Raw genomic sequence first — 18,823 nt, forward strand, 5'->3', positions numbered from 1 at the left:
CTTCATATGTGTAGTAACTGTATAGCACCTAGCATGCTAAGACCTTGATCCTGACTCAGACCCCAGGGCATTACTGAAATAATAATGATGGTGGTGATGATGACAATGATAATTCATTAACATACCGTTAATGGACTGACAGCACAGTGACACCTATTACTAGAATCCTGCTGTCTGAAATGCTGCCTCCCATTCATCTAGTATCCAGCTCCCTCTTTGCTGCTTCCTGTGTGGAAAGCAGAGGAGTGGCAGGTGGGTTAGGGAGGAGATGGAACAGAATATCGGTAAACTTGATTAGCTGGATAAAGAACGACAGATAAAGAATTAAACAAGAAGAGAATGAGAATGCTACCAGCAGGTACTGTTGGTATTTTCAAGTCTAATGTCCTTTTTTTCCTTTAACCTCTGCAACCACTATCTCTTGCTAAAAATGTTGGGTTGGTTTTGGTTTTGTTTGTTTGTGGTTTTTTTGGGGGGTGCGGATTTTCCTAAACGATTGATCATGAGCCAGGTTTCACCCCAGAAGTGGTTGTAGTTCACTGAGTGGAGAGAGTGATTCCTATGACATAAACACTAGAATAATTGAATAGTTCTTTCAGATACATATGTACATTTCCTACTGAAAGCCATAGATTGTAAAAATGATTTGGACTCCCTCAGAATGAACAGCTTTATAAAATATAAGAGACCCTTATTGTTATTTCACTTTTCATGTTGCTTTTAATCTGGCATTAAATGGCTTCACAGTGTTTTCCCTCAGTATGGTGTATTGGTTTTTGCTTTGTTTTTCCTTCCTGGTAATCAGATATGGACTGAAGCAATAGTCACAACTTCTAGCATTCATGGGCTTAAGAAGTGGATCCATATCTTATGTCTGTTCCTGCTCTTACTCACCCAGTATGCTCTTTCAACAACACTGTCATAAAAATCATCTGTGGTTCCCATCCCTGCACCATTTCCATAGTCTATAAACTGTGGTCAGGGACATTTCTTAGCTGCTTCTTAACTGCCACTAATATGTGACAGGAAAGAGCAAAAGAGTCTGTTTAAGCTCATGCACAAGAATTTCTGGGTTCCTAGCTACTTTTTGCCTTTTGTTTCTTGTTTTTTGAAGTGCCCAGGTAAGTATTTTTGCAACTATACAAAAAAAGTTTTATTTTCTCAAGCTAACAAGTTGTATGTTTGTTCTTTCAGAAGAGAGGAGTGAAGCAGATAGTTCTTCAACAATAAGCTGAAGAAGAGGTAAGTAGGCACTTGATATCATTGGCTGTATTTATGTTAAAGTCTTATATTTATAGCCTCAACGTGTTGTAGCTGAAGAATGTGCAATTGATCCCTTGCTGCTGATTTGTGTCCCAAGATCTGAGCTCTTATTTAAAAAAACAGCATCCTCCTAGCCCTTTCTGGTGGTGTAGATATTTGGAAAAGGAGAATGGAACTGAACTGAGACAGATGAAATTAGATCTTTCAGAGCCTGCTGTGAGCCTGAAACAGTGGCTCTGAAAGTTACGAACTGCTGCGTTCATCTCCAAGAGGTAGACGATATCTCAGCCTTGTTATCTTTTTCAGTTGTGATAATTTTAGCAGAAACCTTCAGCTAATGTGCATTTCTTGGCACCTCAAGCAGTCACTTGGGGTGCTGTAAGTTTCTATTATATTTTCCACTTGGCTAACCAGAGCATCTTCTTCCCCCACTTCCAGCTTCTGGGCTGCCTATAAATATTGTCATAGCAAAATGTGAATTATTATTGAAAACTGAAAATGTCAGGAGAGCATAAAAATAAATTTATTTTAATATTAAATTAAATAACAGTTTTCAGAGGCTCTGCATCTCTGAGAATCAGGTCCCAGGTGTAGAAACTGGTTCATTTTTGGAGAGCTTTCTTTTTATCTGCTGTATGACAGAGACTACAGTCAAAGCATCTTGTTTGAATTAATTATCATTAGGTCATATTTTAATTCTTCTATAAACCCGACCATCATCTTTTGTTTAGGCTCCAAGTGGAACAAAGGATATAGCTACAATTTTAACTCTCACAAAGGAGTCTTGGGAGAGTTCCATTGACTTCCACTTTAATAGCAAACCGATTTTAGAATTGCTTCAGTGACTTAGAGAGCATAGCTGTGCACAAGTGGGGATGTGTGGATTTATACAAGTCATTTCCTGCTTTTGAAGCAGGCCTCTTGATGGTTTCCTGTTACTGGTGAAGGACATACTGAACACATAAGTTAAAAGTTTGGGCTCACTCCAGAGAAAGTTTGAAATGTTGCGTCAAGAGCTCATTTAACTCTGCGTAACTCATCCCCTTTCCCACCGTCTGATTCTTATTGTAATGGTTCTGAATTGCATAAGTCACTTTGCATTCTACTGCATTTTCTTAACCAGACCTCTAGCCTTGTTCCCTTGTCCAGCCTTTTTATCCAGCTACTTGCAGCATGTCAGACTGCTTTAAATACAGCAAATCAATGAGAGAGATACTGGGACCCTGATGAGGTTGCATGGAAGTACCTTATGCTGCATTTTGAGAAGTAGCATATGGAAGACCTGCAAATAGCTGAAGGAGTTGTAGATGTGTTCTCAAGCCAAGAACAGTGTTCCCACTCCTTGACAAGACCTGTTAGATCTTGAACAAAAAGCACGGAGAGAAAGTGATCTTTTTTGGATGGTCAATCAGATCTATGTGTGATGATAGCAGCAGCAAGACATCTGCTATTTATAACAAATGTGTAAGGACCTTCCCATTTTATAAAGGTCAGATGTAAAGAAATTTCATTAAGATTGCTGAGCTGTCTGATACCAACCTCAGTCATTTTCTTGGGAAAAGGGGGAGACAGGGATGAAGGCATTTGCTACACAGAAAGCTGTCTATGATATGCAATAAGGCAGGTGTCCCCCTCTTACATTTTACTACTCCTCACCTCCCACCCCCAAGCCCACCAGAGTGAAGAGATACATTTTTTCAAGGAGAACGACTGGCTCATGGGCTAATTGTCCCACTTTCCTTTGCTGATTGTGTTTCAGGTGAGAGGGAGAGAATTACTTGCTCCCTAAACAGTGTCATCCTCCTACTGCCCCACGGAGCCATACCTACTTCTGATTCTTTGCCTGTTCACCTCCCCCTGGTTAGAGCTGCTTATGCTTTTATGGATATAGGGCATTTTATTTCATCATTATGCAGACTTTGGATGGGGAAGATCTTTGTCCCCAGTGCATATCTCAAAATCCGAGTATATGTAGAGTTACATAAATCTCTTGAGTCCATTCACAGAAAGAAAGCACAAGGTGTCTGCAGCATGTTTGGCTCTGGAGGGTTTGTGTTCCTTCCACTGAAACCATTAATGTAAAAAATGAATAAGTCAGACCCTGGGAGTTCCCTGCTGTCTTGTGCACAGCAGCATAAGCATAATACTGTACAATTGAAACATTTATCCTCTCAATCATGGCACATATGTTTGTTGCTCTAAGGCATCATTATCTTACTCATCATTGCTATAGCTGCCCTTTAGTTATGCAGTCAGGAAGTAGTGCTCTACAGTATGTGTCTTCCTAAGAATAGATTTAATTTATCTTTCTCTTTTCTTTCACCTACTATCTCCCTGTTTATCCACATGCAGCAAGAGGGGGACAAAGAGAGAGACAAATCTCAAGGAGAACAGTAATGAAATGTTGGGGTTATATGGGCTTAGGGCCTATGTTAAACACTGACTGACGTAGGAAGAACCATCCCCTGAAAGTGGATTATTCTATAGTGGTGCATTCTAGAGTTGCGTCTTCCTCTGCAACTTCTTTTGCTGGTAGCCAGTTTTAGGCAGGATGGCCCATCTAGTCCAGAATGCTGGACTAGATGGGCCATTGGTCTGATCCTATCTGGCAATTCCCTTTTTTTCTAAACTGCAAGGATGGTAGTTTGGATTGCAGCAATAGAAAATACTTGGCTTATTATGCCATTTCAAGCAAACTATTTGCTACCGGTGTTAAAGCACTCATAATGGTATTAGTGACTTAAAACATATTTTTAACCCAAAGAAGTTTGGTAGTGAGCATAATCCTATGGTAGTGAAGAAGCACCTTATGGTTTGTGGTCCAGAATTTGTGACCCAGAATTAAGGATGATGGCTGACATCCGCCTAAATGAGCCAACTTAAAATATTAAGTTTTGGTGAAGCATCTTATGCAAACATTGAATACAAACAGCTATGGTAAAAGAATGTTATGGCCTCGAAATCAAGCATTCAGTAATTAAAATAGGCCAGAATTTATACTGCCCATGCAACTTTAATTCATTTCCCTTCTGTGCATACATAATAATAATAGCCTTGCTTGTCATTACACAGGAAGTCTTTTCCAGAGCCTGGAGTGAAATCCGGCTTTCCTGAGTCCCTGTCCACTGGAATAACTGCATGAGAACACCTTTTCTAACTTTACAGCTCTGTCTCATTTACTATCCAGCCTCTTCACTGGATAAGGCAAGGACCTTTTAATTAATCATAATAACCATTTAATTAATAATTGTCACGCAACTGCTGCACATTGACAGCAGTTTAATTCAAGATATGCTTTAGAACTGATTTAATTCCATCAGTACAGAACTTTGAGAGGGCATTCTTTCATAAGTTGAAAGCTGGTTTATATTGGTTTGTATACATTGATGTGTTTTAATTTGGTGCAAGTCCTTTATACAGAAAAAGCATAAACCATAATTCACATATACAATGCCATGTCATGGGCAAATAAGGTCACGTGGTTGATCTTAATTCTGGCATTTTATAGCATTTGAATTCTTGATTTTGAGTGCCTATACACATGCTCTGGAATATGGGCAGGGGGTCATTTTACTTAGAGTGGTTCCCAGTGAGCCATTCTAATTAAAACACCTCAGCGTCACATATATTAAGCCCCTGCATGTTTAAAAATGACCACGGGACACTTTAACTAAAACTCATTCGACCAGCTTTAGTTAAAGAACCCCAGTGACTATTTTTAAACCCCTGGGGGCTTATACATGTGACTCTGCAGCAATGAAGAGTATATATCTAATTAGAACACAGAGGAGATTCAATAAATTAAGTCTGCTCTAACCCATTCTAATGTGTATCGCCGCCCATTACTAAAATACATACATACTTTTCATATGTAACTTCGTAGGTTTTAGATAGCAAGCTGGAAAATATAAATGGCTACCATCTGGAACTATATTGGCTCTACACATAGGTTATCAACAAAGATTAAATCTGGGACTTTTAGACCTCTATCATATGAGGTTAAAACAGCTAAAAGCAGGATTCCTGGCTGTAGACAGGAATATACTGCTTTGGTTTGAGATGACAGAGTCAAGCATGTAACTTTTACACATTAATTCTGAAAGGCAGTGTAGCTGAGTGGATTAAACTTGGGTCTGTCAGCGTTCCATTTCCATTTTGCAAGAAGTGACCTTGTGCAACCTCTCAGCTATTCCTTCTATGAAATAGAGAAATGATACTTGCATTCTTTTTAAAGTAGAATGGTATGAGTTTTTGAAATAACAGGGGTAGTGAAATGCACAGAATTCCTAACACTTGTCACGGAAAAGCTGATTCTAAAATTTGTGGACCCTTGGCTTCTAGCTCAGCACGCACATCCAAAGTTAGGCCCAAGATAATCACTGTTGCTTTAGCCGTGTTATGTCTGGAGCTCTAGCTCAATGCCCAACATAAAGGCTGCTCACTGGGGCTTAAAAGTGTGGTCGGTGCAACTGAGCTGTAGGAAGGATCTAGGTGCATTGCTCAGTGCAGGTTAAGAGAGATTAAGAATCTTTAGAACATGGCCAGTGCAAACAAATGTTTGGAGATTTTAGGATCAAGCCTTAATAAACTGACATGGTCCATATGCAAAAGGAAAGCCAAGACTTATAATTCAGTCAAATCTGAATGCATTTTTACCAAGATAGCAAAGTCACCTTTCTGACCTTATAATTACTCCCCTGCTAAATGTCACATTCCTGCTCCGTAGATGGAGCCATCTTTTTCTCTAAGCTTGTTCTTGAAAATGGCTGTAGTGTTTTACAGCCTGAAGTAGATTGCAAGCATGGGAAATTTCAGCTTAAACTACTAAAGGATGGCACAGCTGAAAAGAGGAACATATAGTTAGGGCGACCATATTATTGTTAAGAGGATCCAGGATGAGGTAAGGGAATCCAAGATGGGGGGAGCCAGTGCATGCACATCCCCAACCCCACTTAAGCATGGACACACTCACACACACATACATCCCAATCCCAGGCGCACACATACACACACACACACCCCTGACCCCACGCCTCCCAGGAGCTTTGAGGGTGGGGCGGGACAATGCAGAGGCCTGTGGCTGGCCTTCATCTCATATGCACAGACCCTGGATCTGGCTGGGAGCAGCCCCTCCCCCCTGCCACCAGCAGGCAACCAAGACCACGATGTACAGCCTGAGCATTGGCATTGGCATCGGCCGTAGCTGCAGGGCATGACACTGCCTGCGGCGGACAGCCATCCCAGCCCACTCCCCTGGCTCCAGCCAGTGCTCAGCATGAGCCAACCTGGGCACTGCAGGCAGCCACAGCCTCTGCCTGCAGCAGCCAAATCGAGGACTTTTGCTTCAATTTATACCAACTGGCCAGGATGCTAGGGTGGCCTGAGAAATCCAGTACTGTCCCAGCCAATCTGGGATGTATGGTCACCCTGCTTATATTGAAAGCATTTAGACAACCTTCACAATAAGCATCACTACTAGCAATTACACTTTTGAATCTTTTGTCCACACTGCACACAGCTGTATCAGTGCAAGGCTTTTGCACTTGGGTAAGTATCTGGGGAGCAAACACAACTTCTTGGTGACAAGGAACATTCCTGGTGATTTTTACAGTTGGTTGTGGGATACTAACTGGAAGCCTGGAGGATATATAGTGTTAGGGGTCAAATTCCTATGATCCTACCAACTGTATTCCATAAATCTTGCCTAGGGACAGAAACTGCACATCAACCAATATAAGTGATCAGAAACTGGTTCAAGTCTGTAACAGAACAGAAGTTCAGTGCACATAAACTGTTTTCAAAATAGTGGGTGGACTAGCTTTGGCCTTGGCCCAAGCTGTCTGCTCCAGCCAAGCAGGGAGGCTTCTGGGTTGGGCCACTGCAGGCATGTGGCTACATTTCCAGCATCAGTGTCTGTTCACTTGCTTATCAGTTCAGTCTACACAGCTTAGACTAACCTGCAACGAGTAAATCAAGATACACAAGCTTTTACTTGGTCAGTATGGTAATATTACATGTTTTATTGGTGTTTCTTTATTATAAAACGAAATAGTGATTATGAAAACAATGGGACTGAATCATGGTGGGCTAATAATGGCAGTCAGCCAACTAGAATGAATGTGTGCCTCTGTGTGTGTGTGTGTGTGTGTGTGTGTACGCGCGCGCGCTGTGCACTTCTTGAGAAATAATTGCACAGTGAATATGCAAAAGAGATGCCAACAACCAATCAGATCTCATGGAAATGCACAGCTGATTTATAAAAACCTGTGTAGTTCTGAGTCAATTATAGTACAGCATCTCTGCCCTCTGGCCAAAGCAATTCCCTTTCTCTGTCATCATTTATAGTGATACTCATAAATGAAACAAATTGACTGGAGATTTATTGAGAACTCATTTGAAAAATAGTAACCCTGAAAGGCTGAGCCACTCCAGAAGTAGGTGATAAGTACATTTCAAATGATTCTACCCAGCCTTTCAGTTGAAGATGCTGAGTGCCCTGTACAGAGGCCTAGCAGCCTCATCCCCAGATGAAATCTGTGCTCAGGTACGAAAGCTGAGATCCTGGTAGGAAGCTGGAAGCACTACCCAAACACCTTGTTCTCTCAAGCAGGAACAGCATAAGCGCTCCACCCTGCCTTCCGTTGTGTAGGAGGAGAAGAACAAGCAGAGAAATGGGAATAAGAACTCCTGCTTCTGCCTATCCTTCCATTACTTTATTTAGAGAAGGGAGACAGGCTGCTTCTATAAAGTCTTATGCTGAATTTTAGGTCACATCTTTAGCTGGTATAAATACACTGTGCTGTCTACCTTGGTGGAGCCATGGCCAGTTAGTGACTGCTGAGGATTGGACCCAGGGTGACAATTCCTGGACCATTAGAAAAATAAATAGTAAAAGAAATGTTCTGTTTAAATCTTATAAAAGCAAGCCACAATGATAGCTCTTCTGCAGCTCATATCCGTATGTATATGGTTGTATGACAGGTTTAAGAGGCTGGTCTTGTTCATGGGCAGTCTCAGAGAATCTCTTCTCAGCAGTATAAATTAGGAGTAATTTCACTGAATAGGCCTGATTTTTTCCACTGCTTCACAGCTTGTGAATTCATTTACACCTATATAAAGTAGGTGTAAAATGCTATTAATATAGGGCTAGTCACTCAGATAGTGGCATAAATTAGTTAAGCTCCATTGAAGTTAAAGGTGCTACAGCAACATTAAGCAGTACTGAGAGCAGAATCCAAGCCAGAAATCCTTGGCATAAACAGGCTTCTGCTATTATTATTATTATTATCTACTTGGGGTTTGTGAGTTGGGAGACCCCAACCAAGATTTGTGCCTCTGGATCCAAAGAGACTACCTTGAGAGCTTACAGTCTATATAGAGAAGGCAGGCAAAGAGGAAAGAAAAGAAACAAAGGCAGAGAGAGAGATGAAGTGACTTGCCTAACGTCACAGAGCCTGTGAGTGGCAGAGTCAGTGGTAGAACTCAGTAACTGCTCCTTTTTCATAAAAGAAGAAGAAAATACAACAAAAAGATGCAGCAATGTAAATGAGAATTTATTAACAACAAAGCCAAGGTTCTCTACCTCCAGAAATAAAGGGAAAATAATTTATCCTCCCACACGTCCTTTTTCTGACGAAGGTAGGTGAATACTGCCGCACTAATAGAGTGTGACGCTTGAATCTCGAGCTGCACTTACTGATGCAGAACTGAGAGGCGACCAACCTCTTTGCAAAAATAATAGTCCTTGCAGTCTCCGCAACGGCTGCAGGGTTCCACTGCTATTCATTCCCTGTGCTTGTCATTTGCATTTGAAGGTCTTTCCAAGCCAGCAGCGATGGAGTCAGTGGATGAAACTGAAGGACCGCAAGGACAGCAGAGTGGAAAGGAACAATCCCGAAAAGCCTCACAGAGAACCCCGCAGCCTGGGTGGGCTGCCTGGTGGACTGCACTCAAATCTGGAGGGAACATGTGCTTGTTCGCCCTCTCACAGATATTGGTAAGGTGCTTTGTAGCTTGCTCAGAGATGAAACCCTCATTCTAAATACTTCCTTGTTGCTGGGATTTTTCCCAGCCATGCATTGTGACGGCCAGCACCCCAGCTGGTGTATATTGGCATAGCTGTGTTGAAATCAGTGGTATTCTTGTCATTTCCACAACTACCATACATTGCAACTGCAACTAGACCTGTGGCTATGCCAGCTTTCTAAGCACCCTTCCCTTTAACTGCTCCTCTGCAAATGCCCCTTTACCAGCCAACCAATTGCAGATATCACAATGGGTAGTACTGGAGAAAGTATTCTGGTTATGGAGTGTGGAGTAGGGATGATGGGATAGAGTTAAAGTTCTGATGTGTGGTGTGTGGGCCAGGAATGATAATGTTTGCTCTTCTTAGTGGAGAAGGAAAGTCCATGGAAAGCAGGCAGCTTTTAATATTCTTAATTTACTTGCTTTATTATGAGTGTGTGTCACCCATGTTGCATGTGTCATCCCTGAGTGTTAAAATGGAATGTTTTTCGTGACTGCACACACACATGTATGTCTTTTTGTCCGGTGTGTGCTCCACTGGATGGATATAGCTGTTTGCAAGAGTGACAGCATGATGTGTACATTAATAACCCCCATGAAAGGTTCAGAAACCAAAGGGTATCCCTTACAGTGTTGTCTTTTATAGATTCTCTGGGGCAGACCCTCTGCTGATGTAAATTAGTAAGACTCCATTTAACTCAGTGGTGCTAGACTGATTTACATCAGCTAAGCATCTGGCCTCTGTCTTTGTATCCTAGTTAAGCTGAAGCATAGAAAATACCTGACTTCTTAAAGGGAAAATGATGATCAGCATAAAAGCAATGAGAACCAAATTAGTTAATTATGCAGTCTTGAAATGAAAATGAATGTTTGTCTAATGAGGAATGCTCATTATGTATTATCTGATTGATTGCACAGCTTCTCTGCATGATGTTATGGTACAACGGTTACAGGACATTCCCAACAGCTCAGAATGCCTTTGACCTAATGTCATACTTGCTTATGCCATTTGGACAGTTCGTGTCAAATCCAGGGGTGGTAAGTTCACTTATTCCTCTCTATTAAGTAGAAGACTAACGTCAGTAGGCTTCAGGAATATTTTTTGGTATTTTCTTGGATTAAATGTATAAAACACATACTAGATAGCATGTTGTTAATTCTCTGCTGTGCACCTGCTGGGGAATGGAGAAAAACTTCTCTGGAAACAAATACATAGAGAATTAATCTTTAAAAATCCATTTTGGTTTTCTATGATTCAGTGATGAAATCAGTGTGATAGAGTTTTTATATCTGTTTGAAAAGTGTTAATGACAGCACAAGAAGCAAGGCAGTAGAGAATCAAATCCATAAGATTTACTTCACAGGGACAAGCCAGAACTCAATTTATGATGGCAATTAAAAAGCTTAGATTCTTCAGAAGCTGCAGAGACCACATAAGGGTCACCAGACTAGTTTCAGAAGTGGGCCAAACTCTGGCCTTGGTTATATCCATGGCAACACTCTGGAGACTATGAGTTTAACTGACTTGCAGTTTCACTACAAATGTGCTTTAAATCACTAGCCACATCATAACCAAAATGTAAATGTCCTGATTTCTTTAAGTAGTGTTAGAGTGATGTTGTAGCCGTCACCAATAAAAAGACTTGCCTCTTCCTGATTTTCTTTTTTTAAAGTCGTTTTCAGCTGTGTCTATATTTAAAAAAAAATTGCAATGGTATAAAGCTACCCAGGTATGAAAACCCCAATGTCTTTTACCAATGTAATATGGACTTTCCAGCAGTGTGACTTAATGTGATGAGTTATAGTTGTAATTCTACTAACGTAATTTTGTATAGAAATAAATAGAGTGTTTGTTAAATGAGGGCTTTGGGTACTAGATCCTTTAAAAATCAGGTCATAGATGTTTATCAGGTGGGAGTTTGGACTCACGGCACATAGCCTCTCTGGGAGTGGGTGGGCAGTACGTATAGGGAATTGGTCTCTCTGCATCATGTGGTTAAAGTACACTTTGAGACTGCTTTCTGGGTTTGCTAAGCAATGTATATTACCCCTCCCTTTTTTATTATCAACAAGTATGTCTTATTTGACTTTTCTCAGTTGGATTCATTACGCATAATCAAAGCCCCTCATACAGTGGGAGGCACTCACATTATCTGCATTTTGTTGCTATGGGTCAAGTCACAGATGGATCGCCTGTCATGGAAATGTCCAAACTGAGGAGTATTTGAATAAAAGCGAGCTTCATGCTGGCTCAGCGTGGAGGAGGGAGATAATTTGAATGAAAAACAGTGAAACCGTAAGTCAGATCCTGTCCCACCTGTCAGGCAGCAACAGGGCACTTATGGGTGTTCATGTGACATTCTCTTCCACCCTCCTTAAGTCTGAAAAAACATTAAAATATCTGCTTTTGTAACATGCCTTCATTTTAGCCATAAAGCTAAATCGCAGGAAGCAGTGTAGAGGACGACCCACCAGCCTTTGACATTAGAAATTTTTCAATGAGTTGTGCAGGATGAAATAGGCACTTAGACACCTGTTCTAACATTTAGGAGCCCACGTGGATTTAGACATCTAAGTGCAATCCTATTTCACCCTGCTCAAGTCATTGAAAACTCCTCAGCACAAAAGGGGAGTAGGTCTTGCTGCTTTGTGTAGTCTTAGTCTTAAGATTCAGAAGAAAGCACTAAACAAATGTAGATGTATTGATGGCTTTTCAGGGACTCAGGCAGGATGGAACAGGATTACATTTAGACTTCTAAGTCCATTTAAGGGTCTAATACATGGAACTGCACCTAGCCAAAAATAGAACAGGTTCAGGCCTTGTATATTTGCATGTACACAGATGTTCATGTACGTAATTGATTATTACTTATTAGAGTACTATATTTGTCTTCAGATGGTTATATGAGCTAATTCCAGAGCATATTCCTTGCCTCATTTAGTTAATAGGATTTTGCTCACATTCTTGACTATCAGATGGAGTAAAATTCACTCCTTGCATAAAGGGCCAGCACAGTGGCCATGTGTGAACCATGTGTAACCTCCAGTAGGCCATGAGGGATACATCAGCATGACTTTCACTCAGGTTGCTGCAAACAGTCACAACATTCCCTGTATTGCATAAAACAACAGCAACAATAAAAACAAAAGTCAGAGTTTCTGGATCATAGAGTTTGTGCTAAAGAAATACAGTAATGGGAAATATTTGTGTCATTTGCACAATGCCAAGGAAAATGCCATTTATTAAGAATACTCAGTCAAGTGAGTAAAATGAAAGCTATTCTCTTTGGGTGAACTTTATCCCTATGCAGAGGAGATAGCACAAGGTCTATGTACTACTTATACCCTCTTCAGAGGGATAGAATTATACCACTTGGGTAAATGAAAAATGAGCATAAGCTGCAAAATCAAGATGTGGTCTGGTTATGTGATCCAGTTATGGATTTCAAAATCAAGATGTGGATCTGGTTATGGATTTCAAGGACTCATGGGTTGAGAAGAGGAGCCAGCATTTCAGAAGGGACGCATGACAGCAAAGCCTAGCAAAGTCTGGAGATAGATCTGGTTTTGGATTTCAGATCCAGATGGTTTGAGAGCCATCTCTGCAGACAAAAGCTATCTATATGGGAAATCCAGTAATGAATACAAAATGATTAGCAGAACAGTAAGTGCAGTCACTCACACTTACTGTTCTTTCACGTCCTTTAAAAATGCAGTGTCAGTTATTGTCATTTCTACTGTTTCACAGGATCTGACAAGAGATGGGAGTTCTGTGATGTCATATTTCCTGCTATCTTTAATTTCTTTAGGACTGTTACTCGTAGGAGCTCTGGTAAGCAACAATATGAAAAATTCAGTGTCGTTACTGAAAAATGCTAAACGTATACACACCTTCTTACCATAAGTTTTTGTAAGGTGTCTCATTTACTATGAGTCGTTGATTTTGAAGTAATAACTTCAGGGCTATTTCCACGTAATTACTGCATGCTTTATGTAGCAAAGTGATGACTGCATTTTCCCCCTATTCATTTTCCTTGATGAATTGGTGATTCATGAGAGACTTTTACTTCTCCCACCCACAAGAGGAGAATATTCTTCCATGGAATAGAAACGATAGAGTCCAGCGAAGAAAAGAGCTAATCTTACTGCCATAGGAGTTGATTGTAAGGCACCCATTGACTGTAGTGGCAACAGGATTCAGCCCACAGCACTGAAATATTTTGGGAATTAAGACATAAGCATATGTAGGCCAAGGCCTACCTGCATAGCAAAATCAGTAGTATAATTCTACTATGTTAGCTCTCAACCTTCAGGGAGGGAGGGAGAATGCATTGTGCCTTCCTCCTGGGCTCTGTAGCTGGCATGAAGATGAATGATGCCTGGGAAATGCAGGAGGAATGCTTTTTAATTTGTGGAAAAATCTCATTGTGGTACACACATAACCAGGGTGCAAGATCCCAGTACGTTTTCATGTGGGAGAGAGGGAAAGAAAATAGAGAAAACATAGCCATGAAATATGGAAATATTGGGAGAACGTGGCTTCATATTCTGCCACATGCAATGTACCTTCTGGCAGGCAGGGAATAGCAATAGTTAACTTACATGTAGTTTGAGTGAGTAAGCATCATAATGCAGTGTGTACCATAGTTGAGTTCACTCAGGGGCAGTATGCTGGCAGAGGCTTCTGCTTAATGTATTGAGCTGAACGTATTTTTTAAAGCCATTTACAAAGCATGGTAATTAGAATTAATGCCTCCATTATTATTATCATTAATGTGGGCAGCGAGGTTATCCCAGCTATGCAGTTTTCTACCTTGCTGATGCTGCTGTTCTTTCACCAGGTGCATTGTGCAATCAAATTAATACATTTCTGATGAGTTTTGTAATTGCAAGTATTAAAGTACAAGAACAGGATTCATATCCTTGATGAACTGTATGAATTTTAGGATATGTCACAGTGAAATATTCCACACTATAAACCAGAATAATTAGGGCTGTGATTTCCTTACAAATCCTGATCTGTAGCTGTGTTGAAATATTGTGGAACTGGTTTATCGTGAAGTTGTGTTTGTCACATGGGTTAGGTTTTAGTGAAAGTTCACGAAAATCCCCAAATTGTTCGTTTACTCCCATGATGCTCAACCACGGTCCTGCAGGGTGCCACACAATGTTATCACTGTTAGATGTGCTGTGCAAACATGATTCACAAGATAAAGCCAGAGATTTTAAAAAGGAATGAATTCCTATGAATTCATAGCATTAAAAGCCTTCTGACCTACTGTGGTCTTTCTGAGTCCTTTGCAACAGGAGACCTACTCCTTTTCTGTAGTAAAAAACCAGGTCAAAACTATGAACTGGCATTTTCTGAGGGGTGTCTCAAGTCTAAAAATATTGTGAACCACTGATTTACTCCTATGATTCAGGAGTGACTCCATTCAATTGAGTAGAGTTTATACCAGGAGTCAGCAACTCCCGGCACGTGTGCTGAGCACAGCACATGAGGCCATTTTGCTTGGCACACCACTGCCAGCCTGGGCCCTTGGCAGCTGTTGCCAGCCACGAAGCCCAGGCTGTTCCCAGCAGGTAGCTGGGCACCTGCAAGCCCTGCTGCAAGCAAACTGGGCTCTGTGGTTGGCAGCAGCTACGCAGAGCCTGGGCCGGTCGCAGCCAGGAGGCTGCAAACATCTGCTCTGGCATTAGCTCCATACTGGCAGGTGCACATGCACCTTGGGGTGGACAGTGGGTGAGGGACCTGAGGCAATGCAACCCCGGCCTCTCCTATGCTGCTGGCACAGAGCTGATGACTGGGCTCTGGAGCCCAGCACAGCTGTTTGTAGCCAGCCTGGGCTCTGGGCAGCTGCAGCAAGCTCTACAACCCCATCATCAGCTCCATCTCAGAGCAGACAGCAGGAGGCCTGTGCTGCTTCAGGCCCTATCCCCACCATCTGCTCTGAGGCGCGTGTGCAGCTGCTGGTGTGGAACTGATGCTGGAGCCTGGAGCAGCTGTTTGCAGTCTCCCGGCTGCAAGTGGCCCTGGCTCGGCTGTTGAGCCCTCCTGACTCCCACCCACTTGGAGCCCAACCCCTAGGATGAGGCTGGCACTACTCCTTGCCAGGAGTGCCACACCTTTGCGGGCTTAGCTGTGCAGGGTGGGTAGGTGGTTGGGCTGATGGGCAGGCTCCAAGCCGGGCCTCAGCCAGTTGGGCTGCAGCCCAGGTGGCTGGCTCCCTAAGGAAGCACAGGGCCTCAGGCGGGACCAGGGCATTGTTGGGCCAGTGGCCCAGGAACCCGGCTCTGTGTGCCTGCGCACCTGGTTCTGTGTGTGTCTGGTTCTGTGTGTCTGTGTGGATGTTTGTGTGCATGTGTCTATTCTGGGTGCGTTCTGGTTCTCTGTGTTTGTGCATGTGGTTCTCTGTGTGCGTGTGTCTGGTTCTCTCTCTGCTCTCCTTTTTCTTTCTCGCTCTCCTCTTTCTCTTATTTGTCTTTTTTCTCTCTCTCTCATTACAACATGCTCAACAAAAAAGGAATACACAGTGACAAAGGCAACATTTATAATTATTAAGTATACTAGTATGCAGTGCGCTCTGCCATGTACCTCTCTGCCCTCATTTTGTTTTTCTGGCATGCCTGTACTCCAGCACATCCAAGGTAGACATTGTGGTTTTTTCGGCAGTCCAGCCAAAAAACATTGCCTACCCCTGGTTTATAATTTAGGGAAAGAGAACAGATTTGACATATTCCGGTCATTTGAAACACTGAAACATTCTGAAACTTTTGTATAACAATGCAGCATTATAACATAATTCCCTTTTAATCAAGTTTTCTAGGGACCATAGATTGTAATTTGTTTTCAGTTAACAGGCACTCAGGCAGTGCATAGTTACTGCATAACCATGAATTTCACTAGAAGCAGAGTGTGCTCCACAAACATAGAGGTCACAGAGCCTCTCTATCCCCAGCAACTCCTTCTCATGCTTGGTCACACGGGATTTACAATCTGAAAACATCTGCTGTTGTAGGCATTTGCAAAACAGTATGGCGTAAACAATAATTTTACTTAGCAAGAAATTGGAAAATAATTGCAAACAATGGGCTTTGGCAAGGTTTCTAGAGCCCTAAGCTGTGGTATAATGTGCTATTTCACAAACAGGTTTCTCTGTATTTTTTTTACCCCAGCTCATCTCAAACAAGCTTCTTTCAATTGTTCCTTGTGGTTCTTTAATTGTGTTGCTGCATGGAAAAGGATCTGCATAGAGAACAGGCTAGAAGGGGATATCTTCTGGGCATATGGGTGCATTTATGATTAAATTACCTTTCATCAGAAGAAAATCCTTTCCACTGTTGTCCCAGTACAATAAGAGACCAAAGGGAAGCAGCTTATTATGTGACCAATCTGACCTATGCTTTTGTTTCACTGGTCTCTAAGGACCATTGCAGGTACAATATCATTGTGCTAATGTGCTCCTGACATGCCTCCTCTTGCTCACAGTCCAGCATTTCCTCCTCCAGCCCACATTAACTTCATATACTCCCTGTTCTTTGTGGAGGCAGGATGGAGTTGGGGAAATTCACTCTGTACTTAGCATGCTGACTTGCTTGTACTAGAGGTGTTCCTCACAGGGAGGATACTCTACCTGTCCCACTACCCCTTTGTACCCACTAGACTGTAGAAAAATTGCTACAACCTAGGCTGTCTGGAAACAAGGCTGAGTCAGTCCCTCACTTTTCTTAGTGCTGGACCCTTGGGTGCCATTCAGATGACACCTTGAGGTTAAGCCCCCATGAACTGTATGTATGTGTGTTAAAGACAGACTGAAATCCAGACCCCAGCTCTACCCCAAAGACTGGAGGATCCCTAACCCTGTATTTGTTGCATAATCTTAACCCAATTTGTGATGCCGGGTGATAGAACACAGGTTCTTGGCCATTGATGTATAGCAGTGCTAGCATAGAGAGAGAGGCTTTTTGAGGGATGCGCTGGATCCTTCTTCACATAAGGGACAGCTTTTGGCTAGACATTTACCACTTCATCAAAAGTCAGCACATAGCCTCTTTAGCACTGACCACCTGGGCCAGGGACAGGAATTACACATTAACCGATAGAAGTGATTGGAAACCGGTTCAAACCTGTAACACAACAGGCGTTCAGCGCATATAAACCACTTTCAAATGGCCAAAACCAGTTTAAGATAAACCTGGATGGATGTAGTATCAGACTTCACTGATTTATGTTGAATCAGTTTATTGAATTCTGTCCCAGATCCTGGAGCTACTAGTTTCAAAGCTGCCTATTTAATTAATCTATTATTTATTTATTTATCATTTCTTTAATTTAAAGGATAAATTAATTTCCCTGAGCCTCCTGGTGATTCTTAACTCACCCGTCACCTACAGCCTAGAGAAAACCTCCCTTGTTTCACAGACAAGTTCTATAATCCTTCAGATTTTCAACCTACTAAATCACTGGCAAGCACACCCAGTGTGGCCAGCCAGCACTCCAAAAGAGCCATAGTGTTTAAGTGGTGCAGGGGTGTTGTGCTCTGCCCTCTGTATAGGGGTGAATTATAATAATAATAGCTCCTCTGTACCTCACAAGAGGAGAACTACATTCCCTAGTGTGAAGAATTCAGACTTTACAGTAATGGGACTCAGGTATGTACCAGAGCTAGAATTATGGAAATAATAATGGACTCAGATCTTTAATCTTCTGGCCAATCATCCCTCAAGCCCAATTTAAAAGAAAGCTCTTAGTTCAAATTTGGCCCCAAATTGTTACGAAGCATAAAGCTAATAGTAAGTAACACACTTCCCTGGTTTTTGGTAATTACAATGTCAACAGATTTGTTTAAACAATACTGGTGGTCACCCCCCTAGTCCCCCCCCCCACATTCTTGCAATGTCTTTTAATCAAGTATTGAAGTGTTCTGCTGGCTCCTGAGAACCCCGTGTTGAAGCTGAATGCAAACAGAAGCAACACCTTGCTTCATTCATTTTCATTGTTCAGGCTGAGAGAAATGCAAGAAGGATGACTGCTCGTAGGGAAAACAAAATGGCTTTTGAAATCTTCGTATTTTAGGTTTTGTATTAATGTAGGGAAATAGACTTGACTCTTGTATATTACATGGTTTTTAAATTTGACCATGTCCCCTTAAAATGATATTAAAAACACAACAAAGGCTTTATCCTGCAAGATGCTGAGTGATCCTGCTCATCTCAAAAGCGAGGTAAAGCTGCTTGGCATGTTGGAAGACACTCAAGAATTTCCCAAATGAGCTTGAGTGACATTTCTTCTTGTCTTATCCATACAGATAAACTCAGCCCCAAACCCTCAATCCTAATGCCTCAGACCTGTGGCAAGGTTCATATCTGGACTGAAACTTTTCAACTGAGGCTTGTTTCAGAGTGCAAACAGTCCATTATAATGTTTCTGTGCTGTACAGTGTGCCACAGTGTCTGTGCAACTCCATGTACTTGGCACCTAAATTCCATTGAAAGTCAGTGCACTGGGGGGAACTAACTGCCTGAGCCATAGACT

The 18,823-nt window shown here is 41.9% G+C and overlaps 1 protein-coding gene across 7 annotated transcripts in view; it reads left to right on the forward strand.

The window, feature by feature from the left end:
• The window catches only part of PTPN5 (protein tyrosine phosphatase non-receptor type 5), a 138,963-nt gene that overhangs the window by 79,888 nt on the left and 40,252 nt on the right, over positions 1 to 18,823 (forward strand). For 5 of the 7 annotated variants that reach the window (XM_090032533.1, XM_090032531.1, XM_090032530.1 and 2 more), the window contains 4 exons: positions 1,195 to 1,242; positions 9,078 to 9,259; positions 10,207 to 10,326; positions 13,037 to 13,120. In XM_090032533.1, coding sequence (XP_089888659.1) covers positions 9,098 to 9,259; positions 10,207 to 10,326; positions 13,037 to 13,120 — 366 coding nt within the window. In that variant the 5' untranslated portion in view covers positions 1,195 to 1,242; positions 9,078 to 9,097. Of the gene's footprint in view, positions 1 to 1,194; positions 1,243 to 9,077; positions 9,260 to 10,206; positions 10,327 to 11,404; positions 11,585 to 13,036; positions 13,121 to 18,823 lie in introns of those variants that run through there. The other 2 variants (XM_090032534.1, XM_090032536.1) reach the window with 2 other exon arrangements.

The sequence above is a fragment of the Crocodylus siamensis genome, chromosome 2 (assembly GCF_052110815.1).
Source record: "Crocodylus siamensis isolate JL-2025a chromosome 2, ASM5211081v1, whole genome shotgun sequence".
Taxonomy (NCBI): Eukaryota; Metazoa; Chordata; order Crocodylia; family Crocodylidae; genus Crocodylus; species Crocodylus siamensis.